The sequence below is a fragment of the Podarcis filfolensis genome, assembly GCF_964270895.1.
Source record: "Podarcis filfolensis genome assembly, chromosome: 3".
NCBI classification, from domain to species: Eukaryota; Metazoa; Chordata; class Lepidosauria; order Squamata; family Lacertidae; genus Podarcis; species Podarcis filfolensis.
The window spans coordinates 22,832,293-22,851,043 of NC_139606.1; the positions used below are offsets into that span (position 1 = coordinate 22,832,293).

At 41.8% G+C, this 18,751-nt stretch overlaps 2 protein-coding genes across 4 annotated transcripts in view; one reads left to right on the forward strand and one right to left on the reverse strand.

Moving 5' to 3' along the window:
- Positions 1–4,139, forward strand: part of RNASEH2B (ribonuclease H2 subunit B) — a 21,343-nt gene extending 17,204 nt beyond the window's left edge. For both annotated transcript variants that reach the window (XM_083607414.1, XM_083607415.1), the window contains exon 10: positions 934–4,139. In XM_083607414.1, the coding sequence (XP_083463540.1) occupies positions 934–963 (30 nt within the window). In that variant the 3' untranslated portion in view covers positions 964–4,139. The remainder of the gene's footprint in view (positions 1–933) is intronic.
- LOC310759668 (guanylate cyclase soluble subunit beta-2-like) lies at positions 1,405–18,394 on the reverse strand. Of its 2 annotated transcripts, none has more exons than XM_083607256.1 (15): positions 18,116–18,394; positions 17,298–17,392; positions 15,966–16,126; positions 14,915–15,011; positions 14,117–14,313; positions 13,721–13,826; positions 12,884–12,987; positions 12,410–12,626; positions 11,089–11,409; positions 9,710–9,858; positions 8,760–8,906; positions 7,978–8,132; positions 7,001–7,143; positions 5,914–6,015; positions 1,405–4,785 (listed from the first exon to the last, which is right to left on the reverse strand). In XM_083607256.1, the coding sequence occupies exons 2-15, from the start codon at positions 17,362–17,364 to the stop codon at positions 4,676–4,678; spliced, it is 2,076 nt and encodes a 691-aa protein (XP_083463382.1). In that variant the 5' UTR covers positions 17,365–17,392; positions 18,116–18,394; the 3' UTR covers positions 1,405–4,675. The 2 variants fall into 2 exon arrangements, with proteins under 2 accessions (XP_083463382.1, XP_083463383.1); XM_083607257.1 differs by having other exon boundaries at positions 5,914–6,012; positions 18,116–18,393.
- Positions 18,395–18,751: the final 357 nt, after the last annotated feature.

The following is an 18,751-nucleotide window of genomic DNA, read 5'->3' on the forward strand; positions in this document are numbered from 1 at the left end:
ATACAGTTACACAAGCTGAGGTTGGAGACATCTCCTAATTAGAATGGAAAAGTAGCTCTCAGCAGGACTACAAGTTGGCCAAATAATTTTCCATATAGTGACAGTGGATCACATCCAATGTTGCTGTTCTGGTAAAACAGCTTGTGCAACCGAACTTTCTTCTCCCCTGTAGCTCCTCCCTCCATCAGTGCATCTTCAAAATCTGTCCCAGCGAGTTAAAGAACCCCCCAGAGCAGTTTTTTTCCTGCCAATGTAAAATAGCACACATTTTGTGTGGGAGTAAATTTATCAGGAAAGATGGGTGTGGGTGTGTACACACTCACACACCGTATTTTTCTGTGTATAAGACTAGGTTTCCCCCCTTAAAAATAATGTCAAAAATTAGGGGGCGCCTTATACATACCGCCATCTCGCCCGATTTTCTTAAATCTGAGTCCCCCAAAATAGGCGGTGTCTTATACATGGGGGCGTCTTATATACGGAAAAGTACGGTGTGTGTGTGTTAAAACAGAAGCCAGTAACAATGTTGTTAAACTGACTGTTCATTCAAACAGAGGAACACCGATACAGTTGTCATGAATCCATTTTCAGAAGAGCCCCTCGTTTACTAAAAGGTGGCATTTTTGTGTGAGTGTGTGTGTGTGTGTTTTAGGTTATTTTTAAAAATTGCGCCAAATGTACCAAAATACTTATGGAAAAAGAGAGCAGTTTGCTGTTTGAAACTGACTTAGAAATACAATGTTACAAAAAAATGTAAAATGGTGCCTAAAAGCAATAAAATCCAGTAGCAATAAAAGAAAATAAAACAGTAAAAAGTATTTTAAAAAATATTGTTAAACTGACTGAACTGTCAAAATCAAAGTGTTACAAATACATTCATTGACAAATCATCTGGGTAATAATATTTATAGATGTGCTTTTTTCTTTCACTAGATGTCTGCTCGTCACCAGAAGAAGAGATGAAGGGAATGAAAGGAAATGTGGATGCCTTGTTTTAATGTGGAACATTCCTAAAGCCATTTTAAAGAAATGCAAATTGTATTGTTAGAGACTGTTATCCAGGTGAGATTTGTTGGTAGAGCTGGAATTCAATGAGGTCAATTTCCCTTGTGGTATGTGGTTGGGATCTCTCGCTTGAAGTTCTAGATTTTGATCTAGTACAATTATTCCTTGTCCTTTGAGCAGTTCTGGCTTGGTGCACCTTGTCTGCTTACTGCTGTCTGCTTCCAGCAAATGTATTGAGGGGCTTGTCCACATGTGAGCATTATTTATCTGTTAATCCACTTTTCCCCATCCAAATCAACTTGGAGTATTCCACACTTGTGCATACTTGAATTTGTTTCTGAGGAGAAACCACAATCTTTCGCATTCATACTGGTAGGAGTTTCCTTTTCTGTTTGAACCTGTCTTCTCATTTGTTATTATGCCAATTAAGTAACAACAGGGAACGCGCACAGATAGCTGTGCACTTTGGGTTTTTTATTTATTTGGAAAATCTGCATAAGAAGTGTGCAGTAGGCATAGCCAGGCAATTGTAAATTTGCTTGTGCAGTTTTCTGGTTTCAGCAAACCTGATGGTTCAGAATTATACACACACAAAGGAGGAGAGGCTAATGCTAGTGCCATTTCCTTGTGCAGTTTTCTGGTTTTGTGCAAATCTGAGGGATCAAAAGGATAAAAATATCCTCCCTTCAGGAATGTACCAGAAATAGTTACAAGAAAAGAAATGAAAAGACTGAGGAAGCAGTGGGGTGGAAGGGGGTTAGCCAAAAGTGACAATTGATCCACCCACCCCAAACTACCAAAACAAATTATTTGTGACCCTGAATGGAGCGGTTTGGAGTCGAATTTCCAGCGATTTACCAATCAAGATTTGTATTATTTGAGGGTAACGTTCTGGTACTACACAAATTACGTGTGAACGCAAACCTACGGCAAACTCTGGCGTGGGAAAGCTCTAGATAATACTGTTTAATCTTATTAAGGGCATATATAGGTAATTTATTTTCCTTTCTGAAAAAGCACAACATCTAACCCTTGTGCCTATGGGAGGAAAGGTAACTGAAGGACCACTTGCTCCCAAATAAACTTGCCTGTATGTTTCTGCCTTCAAAATAGAGGCAGATGACAACAAGAGACAGTGCCTTTTCTGTGGTGGTTCCCTGGTTGGGGGAAACTCAGAGATACTTGGCTTGTGCCTGCTTCACTAACTTCCTGAACTTTGAAAGGTTGATATATTATTACTGTTTCTTGCACTACTTGTACTACTGTTCTGATGGCTGGGTGTGTGCTTTTCTTCTTTATTTTTAGCAATTTAATGTTAAAGTTTTTTGTGTGGTTTTTTTACTTTTTTATTGGGCTTCTGCCATGGAAACTTCTGTTGAAAGTTGATATGTCAATTTTTAAAAGTAGTTTAATGAACCAGGGACTATGCAAAGAACCCTTTACCCTGGATTATTCCCTTCACAATAAAGATGCACTTTTCCCCACACATGATTCCTATCTTCCCTTAAGGCAGGTGTTTTGTTGTGGCGATACTGCACTTTCCCCTCAAATCACATTGTTATTTGTTTGAGGAAATGGAATTTTTAGAAGCTGTGTGCTGTTCCTCTACCCGGTGTACCTTATTTAGAAGAAAGTACAAACCATAAAACTTCCCATTGTCCTCCACCAGGTCATCTTGTTTAAATGTATGTCTGGTTAATTTTTCTTCAATTTTTTGGAAGCTATGTCCTGGCTCTGTTTGATAGGACACCTCTATCATCCTAGGCACGTTTATACAGAATTATGTCTTGTGTTCAAGAGGGTTTACTCCTTAGAATGGATTTCAGGCCTAGTATTCTTGGGATATCAGGCACCAAAAAGTGTCTTGTGCAAATTAAAGTCAAAATGTAAGTGAGATGTGCTTTGACAGACCATGGAGAGAATTGCACAGCACATCTTTCCAGTTACAGAGTGGCGTTTGTGTCGTGCAATTCTACTCAATATTGATCCAGAGCAGATTCCAATGTATAATTAGCAGAGTAAAAATTAAAACACATTGCAGGATTCCCCCCAAAATAGACCAGAGACAATTATATTTCATCCAGCAGAGCTTTACGGCTACTGAAGGCAAATGAGCATAATGGTCACAAATCCAATACATTCAAGATTGGCACTGTCCATAAGAAATCCAGTTGCAGCAGACCTAACTTAAACTTAAAATTACTTATAATGAATCTAAACCTTACCACTAAGCATACTATGTACAGAACACCACACCAGAAGGAAAAGAGATAGGAATCGAAGGAGTGTGGCTCCTCCTGAAATTTACCTCAGGAAATGGGAAACACCACAGCTTCTTAGCAGCTTACCCACCTGCCTAACACCCCAGGAACACCTGGCACAGTCATGGCATTAAATAAACAGTGTCAATTGCTGACAGTTTGCTCTAAGAACTCGATAAGCTACGTGTCTCATCGTTCGTTGAGCACCAGCAGAAGTGGTAAATCTTATTTCAGAAAGTGCCAGGAGCTGGTAATTGGGTCTATGCTGATTCTAAACAAGGGCTTTTGGGAAGGAAAGGTATTGGGCATACTGAATCACAAGAAAGGTGGGAGAGAGATTTTTAGTCTCTAGTGCCACCTGAAAGGCAAGCTAGTGCACTGCCTATTGCCCTTTGCTGATTATTAATGGCAGCTTCCCTAAGGAAGCCTGAAGAGAAAGTTGCCCATGTGGCATTAAGCCCTTTGTAGTCCCCAAATCGCAGATCAGGAAAAGACTTGCCAACTGCAATTAACAGGGACTTGCTAATGTTTTGACTCTTGAGATGTATGTTTTTAGGACCTGCCTTATTTTTGTAAAATTTTAACTCATTTTAAAACTGCTTTTAATATTGTATAATAATAATTTTAACATTAATGTTGTGCTTTAATTGCTGTAACTGCCATGAGCCCTTAGGGTGAAGGGCGGATAACAAATTGTAATAATTGTAATAATAATTGCAGTAAACAACAACAACAACAACAATTTAAGGGAAAGACTCAGACAGAGGTTTTGTTGTGAATAAAAAAGTAGGGGTGTGGGGTTTTTTTTGCTTTATAATTTAATTCCATTGTGTCAGATGTGATTATTCATATAAATAAATCTGAGATAATTCATCTTGAATTGTGAGAATGGTGATTAAAGCTAAGCCCTGTTTCTGACGGACAGTTTATTGTCTATTGTTCTTTGTTGGTTACTAGTTACCCAAAGGTCTCCAAGCAACTTAGAACACCTTTTAAAACAATCATAAATATACCATTAAAGAATATATAAGACCCGTATCATTCATCAATTATGTATTTATGCACATACAGACAGACAGCCCCCCCTCCCCATCACATAGCTTTGCATAGAAAGGAGAACTGCGCTTCCTGTGGCTTCTCTTTTCCTATCCAATGTGGCCAAACATTACAAGAAGGAAAGAAGTTTAAAATGACACAAAGCCTTTCATGCTTGGCCTGTAAGGAGTGCAAACTCTTTGAGAGAAGGATGAAGTAGACCATTTGTTCTCAGCAAAATATTGCCTGCCCTTCCTTTGCTGTTTCTTTAATTCATCACACACGGTTACGTTCCAAGCTGTAGTGTAGGTAAAATGCAGAAGTTCTCTCCTCCCCGCCCCCATTGAGTTTTCATTCCTCATATGACCATTTTTCTAAAACAGGACGCAAAGTGCTGAGGGAGCCGCACTCTCTGACAGATTAGGAAGTGAGACTTCTTTTTTCTGCTGTGAATCCTCTCCGCGGGGAGCATCACTTTCAGCCCCTAACAGGTAACCAGGGAGAAGGAAACCAAAGGTGCGAGAAAAACAATCAGGAATATTCTAATTTAGAGCCAATTTGTTAGCTATGCTAGAGGTAGCCCCATTATTGTCTGCTGCCGTAAGGGAGTACAGTAATTCACATGGGTAATGATAGTTCACGCAATATCCCCCCCCCCAATTCAGTTCAACTCTCATTTTTGAAAGGGAATGTGCATGTTTCTGCATCTAGGTAATCAAAGCGAGAACAGTTCCAAGAGGCAGGGGAAATCAGCAAAAATCCCCCCCTCTTTTAAATTTGCATTTTCCACTGTTTTTTTATAACAACAACAACAACAATTTATTATTTATACCCCGCCCATCTGGCTGGGTTTCCCCAGCCACTCTGGGCGGCTTCCAACAAAACACTAAAATACAGTAACCTATTAAACATTAAAAGCTTCCCTAAACAGGGCTGCCTTCAGATGTCTTCTAAAAGTTTGGTAGTTATTTTTCTCTTTGACATCTGGTGGGAGGGCATTCCACAGGGCAGGTGCCACTACCGAGAAAGCCCTCTGCCTGGTTCCCTGTAACTTGGCTTCTCGCAGCGAGGGAACCGCCAGAAGGCCCTCGGCGCTGGACCTCAGCATCTGGGCAGAACGATGGAGGTGGAGACGCTCCTTCATGTATACTGGACCGAGGCCATTTAGGGCATTAAAGGTCAGCACCAACACTTTGAATTGTGCTCGGAAACGTACTGAATTTTACATTCATCATACATACATTGCCCATCACATATCGCTTCCCAGTTCATTTCTCCATGGCATTCTATGCAACCCTTATTCTGCTACATATTCAATTATACCATCCAATTTTATCTCATGTGTTTCCTTTATTTAATACTTTATTTTTTAAAAAACCCATTCTCTTCCATTGAGGTTCAAAAGCCCTTGCACTTATAGAATTGCACCAACTGAATCAAGCCTTCTGGATTCACTATAGCAGCAGATTTATTTGAGGCCGCTAGAAGTTTTGAGGGATGGTGAGTTTATTCACTTCCCCCCTTCCTCTCCAGAATTGGGGAGATAAACATGAGTATGGTAACCAATACTAATCCCCCAGTTTCTGTGCATTGGGTGAACATTGTAACAAACCTGCCACATCTTCGAAATGCTCTGCATCCCTGGCTGTAAGAGAATCTTCAGCATACTTCATTATTACAACATTCTTGCCATGATCGCTTTCCAAAGTGTCTGCTTCAACAAAAAAAAAGAAAAGGGCTAGTATTGTGTAAATTCTATACAAATTAACACACCTCCTCATAATTCGTTCCTGAAGTCTGTTCAACTTCTGAAACCGTTTGAAAACCAAGGCGCAGCTTCCGATTGGCTGCGGGAGCTTCCTGCACTCAATCGGAAGCTGCGTTGGACATTCGGCTTTGTGAAAAACGTTTGCAAACCAGAACAATTACAGCTTTCGGGAGCCGATTTGTTTGACAACTAGGCCATTTGGGAATCAAGGTACCACTGTAGTAGTATTTATTAAAAGTCTATCCTGCCTTTCTTCCCAAAGGAGCCCAGGGCAGCAAACAACAAAGCACCAAAACAAACAGCTAAAAATGAAATAAAAATTAAAGCATTTAAGAACCATCAAAAGTGCATCAGCTTGGAAATTCCAGCACCAACATATTGAGGCAGAATTATTATTACTGCATTTAAAAACAACAACAACAACAACAACTGGAATGCCTGTTTCTCTGTTAGTTTTTGCTTGGTTTTCTCTGAATTTGAGCTGAGGATTCCATTTTTGTATCTCACCAGTCAAAGCACATGAGCAAGATTAATCCGTTACGGAAAAGACAAGTAAGAATCTTGTGCGTTCGAAAGGCTAATTGTAAGGTGACGTGAGCTTTTGACTGGAGTCTTATTTCAAATCCATGGCGGCCTTGAAACTTGGTAGATTCATTTACAAATAGAAGCAGTTTTGCACAGCGAGGCTCAAAAATAAAGTGTAGGAAAAACAATGCTTGATTTCATAAGAACTAGGCCTGCCCATGGAACCTAAATCCAAGAATATAGAGATAAATACATCAACCTCTTAGTGCAGATACATCACACAATGTAGATAGTGGCGGAGCGATTTCATTTCAGAACTGACACCTTACATGATGCTATAAATATTAAACAACAGTAAGAATTTCTCTGTCCCTCGACAGACTCACACCATTGCCGTCGCCATTACCAGATGTCTCTTCCAGTCGTCCCATTATTTCATTCTCGGTGGCATGGAGGTTTTTCCTCAGAAAATGCGTTGTCATTTTCCCTTTTCCTTTGACCTGTATCTCTCCCCTTTCCACCATCTCAAACACTTGGTGTGATAATGCTCTGTTGAGTGAAAGAAGCACAGCAAATGTGGGGCTCACAATTCACCCATTTCCCAAAATCCTCAGGTGTCCAACACCTCTGTCCCTCATGATACTGCCCACTCCTCCACAAAATGTATGGGATTCAATAGCCTTGGTACTTGGTCGGCGGTTCGAATCCCCGTGATGGGGTGAGCTCCCATTGCTCGGTCCCATGTCAAAGTGCAAGTAGATAAATAGGTACTGCTCCAGAGGGAAGGTAAATGATGTTTCCGTGCTCTGCCCTGGTTCACCAGAAGCGACTTAGTCATGCCGGCCACATGACCCGGAAGCTGTACATCGGCTCCCTCAGCCAATAAAGCGAGATGAGCATCGCAACCCCAGAGTCGGTCACGACTGGACCTAATGGTCAGGAGTCCCTTTACCTAGTGCTCTTTTGGCTAGATAAGGAGCCAGTGCCAGAAAATGTTGCTATTGATCTGCAGTAGGCTTTGGGAACGTTTGGCCCTCCAGATGTTGCTGAACTACAACTCCCATCAGCCCCAGCAAGCACGGCCAATGGTGGGAGTTGTAGTTGAGCAACACCTGGAGGTTCCCCACACATTATATATAGAGTGGACAATTGGAATATGAGAAAGGCAGTAGTACCCATCAGTAGGTCATCCGCTTTGCCCTACAAAAGTTCTCACTGCCTACCCTTGAAGATAATTCAATAATTGATGTGGAGCATATTAGTGGTCCTAGGGACAGCACAGATCCCACAAAATGTCTGATATTTGATAGCCTTGGTACTGCCAATGTAGATAAGACAAGAGGAGAATTTTCCTTGTGTTGCGATTGATTTGCAGGTTCTTACCTGAACGTTGTTGGGCTCAGATGGATTTTATCTGGAAGTCCATGGCTTTCCATCCTAGAAGCTGTGTTGACTGTATCGCCAAACAAGCAATACCTGGGCATTTTCTCCCCAACCACTCCAGCCAAAACTGGTCCAGTGTGCACCCCAATTCTAATCTGCTGGCATAAACACAACAAAGGAAAATGCATTCTCTGTTACAGCTCTGAAAGAAATAGTTGGTTGTTCTTCATTCAACCTCCTGGATTTGTTGCAGTATAACAAGACATTTAGCAAGGCCGTCATTCAAAAACACTTTCTGCACCACAGCAAACTAGTCGGCTTCCTACTGACTGCAGCATAATGAGAGATAGCTCAGCAATGGAAGAACCAGACTGAAATACTCCGGAACATTTGGGAAAATAATATATGGGATTCTTCTTCTTCTTCTTTGGTGATCACTTGTAGCTGAGTAAGATTGTCTTCCATGAACACGGTTTTAACAGTGAGTCCTTAATGGGATATAGCACTGGAGGGTAATTAAAGGCATAACTAATAGTGACACCTTCCAACAGTGCTATTTTTCTAGAAAAAAGAGGTGCTGGAACTCACTATGAATGCCTCCCGTGTTCTCTTACAATGGAAATGGCAGCCACCTGACAGGTGCCGAAACTGAGATCCAGAGTTGGAAGAGAACTGGGAGGTCATCCCATCCAACTGCCTTGCCAACTGCAGGAATTCAGTGGGAATTACATCTGAATTAGGCATCCATAGAATCATGCAATTGAAGTCAAGATCAAATGTACCTGTATAGGCTTATCTGTGAGTGGGTTCATCACTTCTCTTGCAGCTATTCTCATGCCCAGGGCAAAATTAGCCACCCTTTCAGCATGACTGCTGACAGGCACTGGGATCCCTCCTACAACCATGTAGGCATCTCCTATTGTTTCCACCTGTAAGGCAATAGAGAGACATACTGTAGGGATGGGAAGACAGAAAACTCCTTGGCCAACACGTGCCATGACTGCTCCCCACTTTCCTGTCCCACGCAGAGAGATGTTCCTATATTACCCCTATAGCTCAGGGGCTGCTCTCATGAGGGTCCACAGCCAGTTGGCCCCTGTAGCAAGGCTTATTAATAAGCACACAACATTTCCTCGGCTTCAGCTGAGATTTCTACATTGCAGGAGGTTGAGCCAGATGACTCTTGGGTCTCTTCCAACTCTATGTTTCTATGTGGGCAGTGTTGGATGGAGACATTAATCTGTCCCGGATAGTTAACATAATACATTATCACCACCACCACAATTAAAGGGTTGCACTAGTGCAGTTTATCCTCTAGGTCAGGCATAGGCAAACTCGGCCCTCCAGATGTTTTGGGACTACAGCTCCCATCATCCCTGACCACTGTTGGCTAGGGATGATGGAAGTTGTAGTCCCAAAACATCTGGAGGGCCGAGTTTGCCTGTGCCTGCTCTAGGTAGCAGGGGAAATATTTACAGGAATAAAAGGAGGCAAGAACACTGGCATGCTGCAGAGGGAAATGATATGAAGGAAAAACTGGTCTGGAAAGGCTTGACAATTTAATGTTTTTGACAAGTTAATAGTCTTCAGTTTTCATTCTCATCCTTGTGTCCATCATTCTAAAACAATTTTTCATAGCGATAGGGCTTGATACAACCAGCTATAAACATCAAGATGAGCAGGAAAGGCAGAATAAGTGATGAAAATGTGTGTACATTGCAAGAACGCTTACTTTATAAACACCGTGGACACTAGTTAGCCGATCAAATCTTGAGTACATGGAATTAAGCATGTTCACTATCTGAATAGGTTCACAGGCAGAGCAGATGTTTGTGAAGGTCACGACATCACTGAAAAGTATTGTGCAGCAACTAAAATCTCCTAGGGAATAATTAAAAGAAGAATGGCTATTTTGGAAAGTCTGTTTTGTTTATTTTAAGCCACAAAAACAAGACACCATTCTGTTTGTAAGGCCAACACAGTTGACAGTGCCATTTGCTTCGGTCCTTCTGTTGGAAGAGATGAAAAACCAATCCCCACATTCAGGGCCAGCCCAAGATATTTTGCCGCTCGAGGCAAAGCAGAAAATGGCGCCCTGCCGCTGCTGCCTCCACTGCCACATGCACACACCACTGCTGCTGCCTGAGGTGACTGGAAACTCCTGTGGCAGGAGAGAGAAAAGTAGAGCAGAGAGGAGCAGGCAGTAGTGGCCCCACTCTTCCCAGGCGGTGGCTGTGGCTATGGTCACCCTGCATATTCCCTCTGGTACTGAGGAATATTGCTTCTTATCATTAGACAGCAACACCATTGGTACGTGTGCAATCTCCTTCATTAGGACCATTCTTCCCATGGTAAGAATAAGGCAGTCAGGGGTGGTTGTCTCTTTAATTTTGTGCTATGCTGCATGCCCAATGGCAGCCATTTTGTGCTATGCCACACTCCACGGCAGCCATTTTGTGACTTGCGTCCCCAGCACCCTCTCAAAATTCAAAATGTTCCCTCTATTCCAAAAAAGCTTGGCAACCCCAGACCGTGGAAAGTCTTTCTGTTTCAAGATGGACTCAAGTGGCTTAGACTAGTGTTACATTTTATTGAACCAATGGGTTTGTCAGTGAAGGCAGCAAACCTTTGCACATGGTCCCAGACACTTTTAAGCAGGATGCATTCAGACAGAACTTTCCAGTTCTCAAAATCTGCTTTTAATGTAAAAATATGCAAAGAAAGAATAACATATCCTCTGAATCCTTTTGCGTTGAGGTGAATCTCTTAGGTGGCAGTACTTCTGACACACTTTAAATAGCAAGCTATAACCCCACATTCCAGCTGAAATCACTCAAGCTCATCATACCGTAATATATTTATTTATGAGACATACACCCCACTCTAATTTTGAGTTCCCAGCCGAACTCGGGGAACCAACCAAGGCCAAACCTGCAAAATCAGCAATATTAGAGTATCAGCCAGTTTCCCCCAGACTATCTGCCGAACCCCCTCTGTCTTGCTTTATTAGAATTTCCCAGTTGAAATTGGGTAGCTGCCCCAGTCTTTCAAAACATTACAGTGATATCCTCGCTGCCACAAAAGCATGAAAGGACAATAAAAAGCATTTACCTGCTTCCACCTTTTTGCCCTCCTTAAGCTGATTGGCCACATGTTTTGGCAACATGGCATACAGCAGAGCCTCCGATTTCTTCTTTTCCGCTTCCAGGTTTTTGGAGAGAATCCTTAGCTCTTCCTTCTTCCTCTCTAGCTGGTTAGATAGCTCTATCTCTGCCAGCCGTTGCTGGTTGAAGAGGATGAGATCCCTTGTTGTGTCGTGCTGTGCAATGTCAGAGAGGTGCATCTGTTGCTCTTCCAGTTCCTCCAAACTGCGCAACTTGGGTGAGCACAAGTACATCATGCACTGCATGGAATCCATCCAGATCATTTGTCCTTTTCGTTAAAAAAATGAAATAAGTTACAGAATGATATTCCATTGTGTTTAAGCTACTGATTAAGCGGGATCTTACATGTAACACCACCACAAACCTATTGTACACCTTGAACCCCCCCAAATCTTGCAAATGCTTCGTCACCAGATCATAACAGAGGTTTAGAACTTGGGTCTAGAATTTTGAATTATTTTGTGAGGCACTGGAAGAGTTGAGGAAGGAGGAATGGCTCCTAAGGGAGAGGTGGGCAACATTTTTTTAATTGGCATTTGCCATATTAATAAAATATGTAAATGCAAGACACAAATTTATAGCAGAGATGTATATTGTACACCCCAAATGTAGATCTGTTTATTTGTTTTATTTTGTCTTGCGTACAAGCAGTTATGGTGGTATTCCATTTGCTAAGGAAAGTCTCTATATGATTTGTGAGTAAGTTTCATAGGATCAGGAGACACCAGGCTATATTCTCTTTGCTCCCGAGTATTAAATGCTGGTTTCTTGTGCAACCACCACTCAGAATGAATGGACATTAGATCTTAATTGTTCAGATTAACTGTTTACAGGCCCAAATTACTGCAATACTGTATATGAATCTGGCCCTTAGTGTGGTTGCATCTATTCTGGTGCCATCTTTATTTTCTTTCTTTTTTTTTGGTGCCTATTGAAGACCTTTGTTTCTCAGCCAGCCTTTTAAGTGGAGTTATTTATACCAGTCTGTTTCTGCATTGACTTTTAAATTGTTTTTAAATATGGAATTATTTTTAATTGTCTCTATATATTTTTTCTGTGAAATCACTTCAAGACACTTACGGGAAGCAATCCATGAATGGAATCACATAGATAAACTAACATCTAGAAATGTGGGAGTCTTCCAAAGCCTTCCAACCATTTTTAAATAAAACTGCAGGTGACCATCTCTCAAGTTTCCTTGCCACCACAGTGCTAGCATGGGGGTCCTTAGCATTCAGATGTCTGCAAAAAGCAAGTTTGTTTGATACCTCTGAGCTTTAGCATGGGCCTTCTCGTCCACAAGTTAGGCAGCGCATCCCTTCGTATCTTGAGAACAAACTGGCTGTTGATAAACTTCCGTATGCTAAAGATTGTGAATGTAACTTGTGGGTGAACAATAGAGAAATACTCATCTAATCTGGTTCCATAGATCTGCAAGCCTGGTACAAATTTCTGAATGTTCACACCAGCCTGCTTGATCGTCAGCTGAGGAGCAGATAGAAAGGTAGCATAATTTCATGACTAAAAGGAAAGTTTTCAAACTCTCTTGAGAACCAACAAAAAAAACCTTCATGTGTGATCCTACTTAAATAATTTTTTAAACTAAAAAACCCCAAAACCTTTTGTCAACATGCATTCGTAATTTTAAAACTTTGCATATACTTCAACCAAAGATACTATGAGACCAACTCAGCAAGCATCTCTATTCCAGCTACAAGGATTCAGGCCAACAGATAACTTACTGTTTCATCGAACACAATGTGGAAAGGAAACGCACAACAGAAAGTTCTCTCCTCAACCCAAAGTCTCTCAGGAAAAAATGGCTCCAAGGTACGAATAAGGTCCTCTATGAAACACAGAGTGATAGACAACACACAGAGTGAACTTACAAAGAGAGAATCTTTTCTTGAATTTCCACATTTCGCCTGTATATAGTAATTTGATCATTCTCCATTGATACATCCTTTCCTTTGCTGTGGCCAACACTTGGAAAACGTCTTGTTATACCATTCAGATATCAATTCCTGCCTTAGTTATCCCCCTTTGTAGCGGGATAATGCTTCACCGTTTTAGGGGGATAATGCATGATAGGGCCAGACCAGCATCTATTTCTGGTTTGGAAGACACAAGTAGCTGTTCAGAACCCGCAGCCCCCCTACACCTTGATATTCATTATTCTGGAGGTTGTGAAGCTCTACTCGTTGGATAATAAAGATCTGGCTGAAACAGTTCCACACAGTTTCTAACATATTTACAATTTGATTTTTATTGGTGGTGGTGGTGGGGAGAACATGGCATCAAAATTTGGAGCAGGATACAAGATTTGGTGTGTGTAGTCAGAAGGGGTGGGTATCGCTGTCTATGACATAATATTCCAGGCTTTCACTTACCTGAACTTAAGGGTAGATCAGTGAAATTGAGAAGCAGCAAGGCATCACATTCCAATTATATCAATCTATTATATCATCTGGCAGTTTTCTGTAAGGATACTTACATCCAAGGACAGCCTCTAATTTATGCTGATGAGGCCCATCTTTCATTTCAATAATCATGCTGAGGTTAAAAAGGCTCTAATATACCTCTCCTAAATTTCACAATGTGCCTCACAATGTCCCAGTGAGATTTCTTTTCTAGTTGGTGCAACACAGATTCTTCCTTCCCTTTCTGGAAAGCAGCATCCAGTCCCTAAATAGAACATTGGTAGAAAAATGGTACATCGTGGTAATTAAGATTAACTGAATCATGCTCATATTCTAAATCCATTTACACAGAGCAACCTCATGGTTGCCATAGAAGGTATAAAGCACAATAATTAAATCTGTATACATCAGTTTTGCTGTACACATGGAGAGTGATTCATCTGTTACAATATCTTAAGAGACTTGCAAGGCTGCTCCCCCTCTCTAAGCCATGAATGTTTCTGCTAACTCAAAACTAACCCCCCCTCCCACTTTTGACAGGACCAATTTTGTCACCTTTTCATCCTCCTGACAGTCTCCACCTGCAGAGGCTATTTTTTCTTCGATCCCATTCTTTGCTTCTTTCTCATTCTGCGAAAGAAAAAACACCACGTGTTCCTTCTTCCCAGTGCGCTCCTCTTCTACATCTTGATGAAGAATTTTCAGCGTCACTTCGCTGTCAAAGAAATCTCTTGACACAGCTTCAAGGATTCCTATGTAAGAAAGAATAATCGTTTGTGTTTCCGGTCACATCATGAGTCAATAGTGGTTGCTCCTCAGGTTCAGGCAGGGGAAAGCCAGGATTTATGAGGCAAAATTCCTGGCAATGTTCCCCAGTGGGGTCTGGGGAGCTCACTGCATCCCGCTGTGCCACGCTAACCCGTGTCTGCCAACTTGAAAGGCAGAGCGGGTGCGGCCTGGGAGTGTGTTGCTGCCATGGACCAGCCTCCACCTCAGGCATGATTTGTGGTTGGCTCCTCCATAATTCGGACAATTGGCATTGATCAAGAGGCGCTCCTGGACCAACATAATGCTCCATACTTCCTTCTTCACACATGCCCAGACTTCCCTCTCCTCTAGCAATTAGGGTTGAAGCATTCTGGCTTTTTAGGTGGAATTCTCTTCATGGAGACTGCAGTCAGGGAGGGGAACCCTGTTGAACAATGTGGGATGGGTCATAAGGACCACTGGAGAGGAAGGAGGAATTGTCCCAAAATAGGAAACAGGTAGTTCATTAGTGCAAACATATTTTCTACCCTCTATGGAAAGGTTTCCAGAGCAAAACCTGACAGGGAACAAGATATTGTAGCATACCTGGGACAATATGATACAGGCCTTTTCTGTCGGAGTAATAGTGGAGCAACAACATCCCATCGGTTCTTTCTACTCGGAATGATGGCGCATTCATTTCCTAAGTAGAAAAACTATTGCTTTATTTTCTTGGGCGGAAATCCTACACACAATAGTTATGCTCAACATTCTTAAAAGATGCATTCCTAACATCCTTGGGACAAGCGCTTCTGAGACAATTCTGTTAAGGGGGGAGCGAGCTTTCTCCAAACAAGAACCACATTCCCTTCCCAGGCAACTTTTCAGAGTCAAAATGCCTGTAGGGAGTTCAGTCGGAATGCTTAACCACAGTTTCATGTTACATCACATACTTCTCCCTCTACTCTCTTTCTCTTGTGCGGCCAAGAGGAGGAATGAAAAAGGATTCAGTTTTGCTTTTACTACTACTACTACTACTACTACTACTTTATTATTTATACCCTGCCCATCTGGCTGGGCTTCCCCAGCCACTGTGGGCGGCTCCAAACAGAATATGAAAAACACAATAAAACATCAAGCATTAAAAACTTCCCTAAACAGGGCTGCCTTCAGATGTCTTCTAAAAGTCAGTTGTTTATTTCCTTGACATCTGATGGGAAGGTGCTCCACAGGTTGGGCACCACTACTGAGAAGGTCCTTTGCCTGGTTCCAGGTAACCTCACTTCTCACAATGAGAGAACCACCAGAAGGCCCTTGGTGCTGGATCTCAGTGTCCGGACTGAACAATTATTGTATTGTAATTCTTGTATTGTCATTGTAGATTTCCCAGTCGTAGTACTAAGCTGAGAGGTGGGCTTTAAACTTATCAAACTGTCCCAGTAGAGAACAGTGCTGTATCACATCTCAGGTAGAATGAACAGCTTAAACCTTTACCCTCATCTCAGCATTGTGATAGGGAAAAGAAGCCCTCAGTTTTGCCAGGGACTGGCAGGCCAGGTCCAGGTCACAGATTCAGCCCCGCCCCCCTTTTCTATTTTTTTTTTTTATTTTCTGAAAAGGGCTTTTCAGAATTGTGTCTACACAGCAAAGGAGGTACCTGGTAGGACAAGGCAAGATAGCTATGAAGGGCATCAAGGTTCTCGATAAACTCCATCAAATTTCCTCCTAGGGTCCGTAGCATTCTGTCGTATCCAGACATCTTACAGAAACTGAAAAAGTATTCCCCAAAAAGTTTGAGCACTGCCTCTTCTGACAGCTCTGAGTGGAAATAAATGAGACGAACAAATAATAACAGGGTTGGAATAATCGCTCTTAAGCACTGAACATGAGCAAAATCCAGCCATTACACCTTCTCAAAAGATCACAAGCCTGGCCAACGTCCTAGTCTGAATGCAGAGACCTCTCAGCTGCTCAGAAAGATCTCTTCTATTGCCAGGAAACATATGGTCGACCCTACCCGGGTGGCGCTGTGGGTTAAACCATAGAGCCTAGGGCTTGCCGATCAGAAGGTCAGCGGTTTGAATCCCCGTGATGGAGTGAGCTCCCATTGCTCGGTCCCTGCTCCTGCCAACCTAGCTACCCCTTGTTTGGTGATGTGAGGAGAGTGTGTGGCATGGCATAGCACTAATATTGCGTTTGGCAGAGGACAGGAAGGAGACATACCTGCGCACAGCAGAAAGTATACCTTTTGCCATGAAGAAGACTTGCCTGTTCCCCCCCTCAACGCAACACCCTAGCATTTGTTAATGCCCCCAGTATCATATGACTTTCTTCACAAAATTTCTCCATTCAGAGAAATGTGTACAGTTCTCACAGGGCAATGGGCGGGACAGCAGAGACGTCAATAGCAAGGCTAGTTCTTGCATTTCAGTAGGAGCTCCATTTAGCTGTTTTGGTGGGCAAAACGTGCAGCTGATGAGGGAACTGGATGATTAGCTAAGGCAGGGGTGGGAAACCTGCAGCCCCCCCAGGTGTAATGGGACGGCAACTTCAGCCAGCTCCAGCCAGCTAGCCCAACGATCAGGGATGAAAGCAACTTCTGGAGGGCCACAGATTCCGCACCCCTGAATGGGAAGGATACCGCATGGCCTTCTCCAATGGAACATAATGCAGCTTACTTCTGAGTAAACATTCCTTGGATCATGTTGCATGTTTTACTTGTCCATCAGTATTTTATTTATTCATTGATTGTATTTCTATCCCTCCCTTCCTCCCCAAAGAACCCAGGGCGGCAGAAAAGACATTCAGAATTGGGTTGCACAATTCTTTGTCCCTAAACTAAGCTTATTCCATAAGATAAAACAATATAAACCAAATAATACAGTTAAACATAACATCAAAGTGAATTAAAAGCCAGAAAGAGAATTTTAAAAAGGCAAAATTAAAAGAATGCAAAGATAATAAATGAAATTAGAACATGTTTCACAACTTAGTGTTTTGCAGGTTTCTTGGACCAGCTTCATTGTGACAGCATCATCATAAACTGTGTATGTCATAAAGGTGTCTTCAATCCCAGTTTTTGTCCTGTAAAAGTATCAAAACTAACATCAGCATCTGAATATAAAATGAAACGGAGAGCATGATTTATTGTGTGATGTGTACAATCTACTTAAAAATATATCAATGCAAAACTTTTAAGGAAGACTGCAATGTTACTTGCATAATTTTCTTAAAACCATTTTAAAAGTACACAAAATGAATTAGAGAGAGATTTTTTGGGTTTTTTTTAACCCAGTAAAATCATTCTTCAAGTGCTTACAAACCCACATTTGGCAGGCACCTTCTTAAAAATAGGAATTTCCCCTTCTCTCTCAAACAGGAGAGAATGCCTCTTTTAAGATGGAGCCTACTGTGAAACATGCATGAACATGCATGAATTGTATAAAACAAAAATAGGGTTCATGTACCACTGCAATTGCCAGAGATGTTGCTGAACCCATTCTGAATTGTTTTTTTTATCCTTCCCAAATGTTAACTGTGGCACTCTAAATATTTGTGGACCTAACAAATTTCACACTAGAGCTCGCTTCATGTCAGATGCATCTTTCTGAATGAATCTGATGAAGTGGACAATTGTCCACACTAGCTTATGCCACAATAAATCTGTTAGTCTTTAAGGTGCAACGAGGATCTTCTTTTTTTTCGTGTTTCTCTCTAGTGTATCCATAACTGAAAGAATTATCCCCTGCTTGACTTTTAAGTTTTCAAATCTCACCCGTACAATGTCGGAAAGGTACATATACTCACTTGAGATGTTCCCAGGTTTCTTCACCAAATTTCTCTATTAGAAGAGACTTCAGGCAAGTGTTGATGAATCCGTACTGGAGAGAAAGAGACAGACAGACAAATCATCTGACTTTTGTAGTCATTTACATTGAATGACAGAGTATTTTGTGCCCTTATACCTTTCTTTTTTTAGCCTGCTACTACATAACATTGCAAAATGAGCCTTGTCAGATAAGATCAAAAGTCCTTCCAGTCTCAGTGTCCTGTTTCCAAAATGGCAAAGCCAGATGCCTCTGGAAAGCCCACAATCATGAGTGCGAAGGCAACAGCCCTTTCCTTCCAGGGGCTGGTATTCAACAACATGCTCCTCTGAATTTAGAGGTTCCCCATACCTGTCATGACTTGTAGCCATTGATAAGACATTCCCCAGTGATTACATCTCAGAATCCTATAAACTAGTGGACATATCTCCACATCTTGTGACAGTGAGTTCCATAAATGAGCTGTGTGTTGTCTTGGGTGTACCATCAGTCAGTTCCATTGGCTGGCTGTCAGTTCCAGTATTAGGAGAAGGGGACAAAAAAAGCTTCTCTCTACCCACTTTCTCTACACCATGAATACGTTTTGTACATTTATGCCACCTGCCTCCCTTCCTTT

Bases quoted from the DNA above. Each gene is read 5' to 3' on its own strand.
- LOC310759668 (XM_083607256.1), bottom strand. From the start codon at position 17,364: ATGACATACACAGTTTATGATGATGCTGTCACAATGAAGCTGGTCCAA. The intron at 9,859-11,088 runs GTAAATGCTTTT...ATTATTCCCTAG, and splicing joins GGGCAAAAAGGTGGAAGCAG to GAGATTTTAGTTGCTGCACA. The intron at 7,144-7,977 runs GTAAGAACCTGC...TTCACTCAACAG, and splicing joins CTGAGCCCAACAACGTTCAG to AGCATTATCACACCAAGTGT.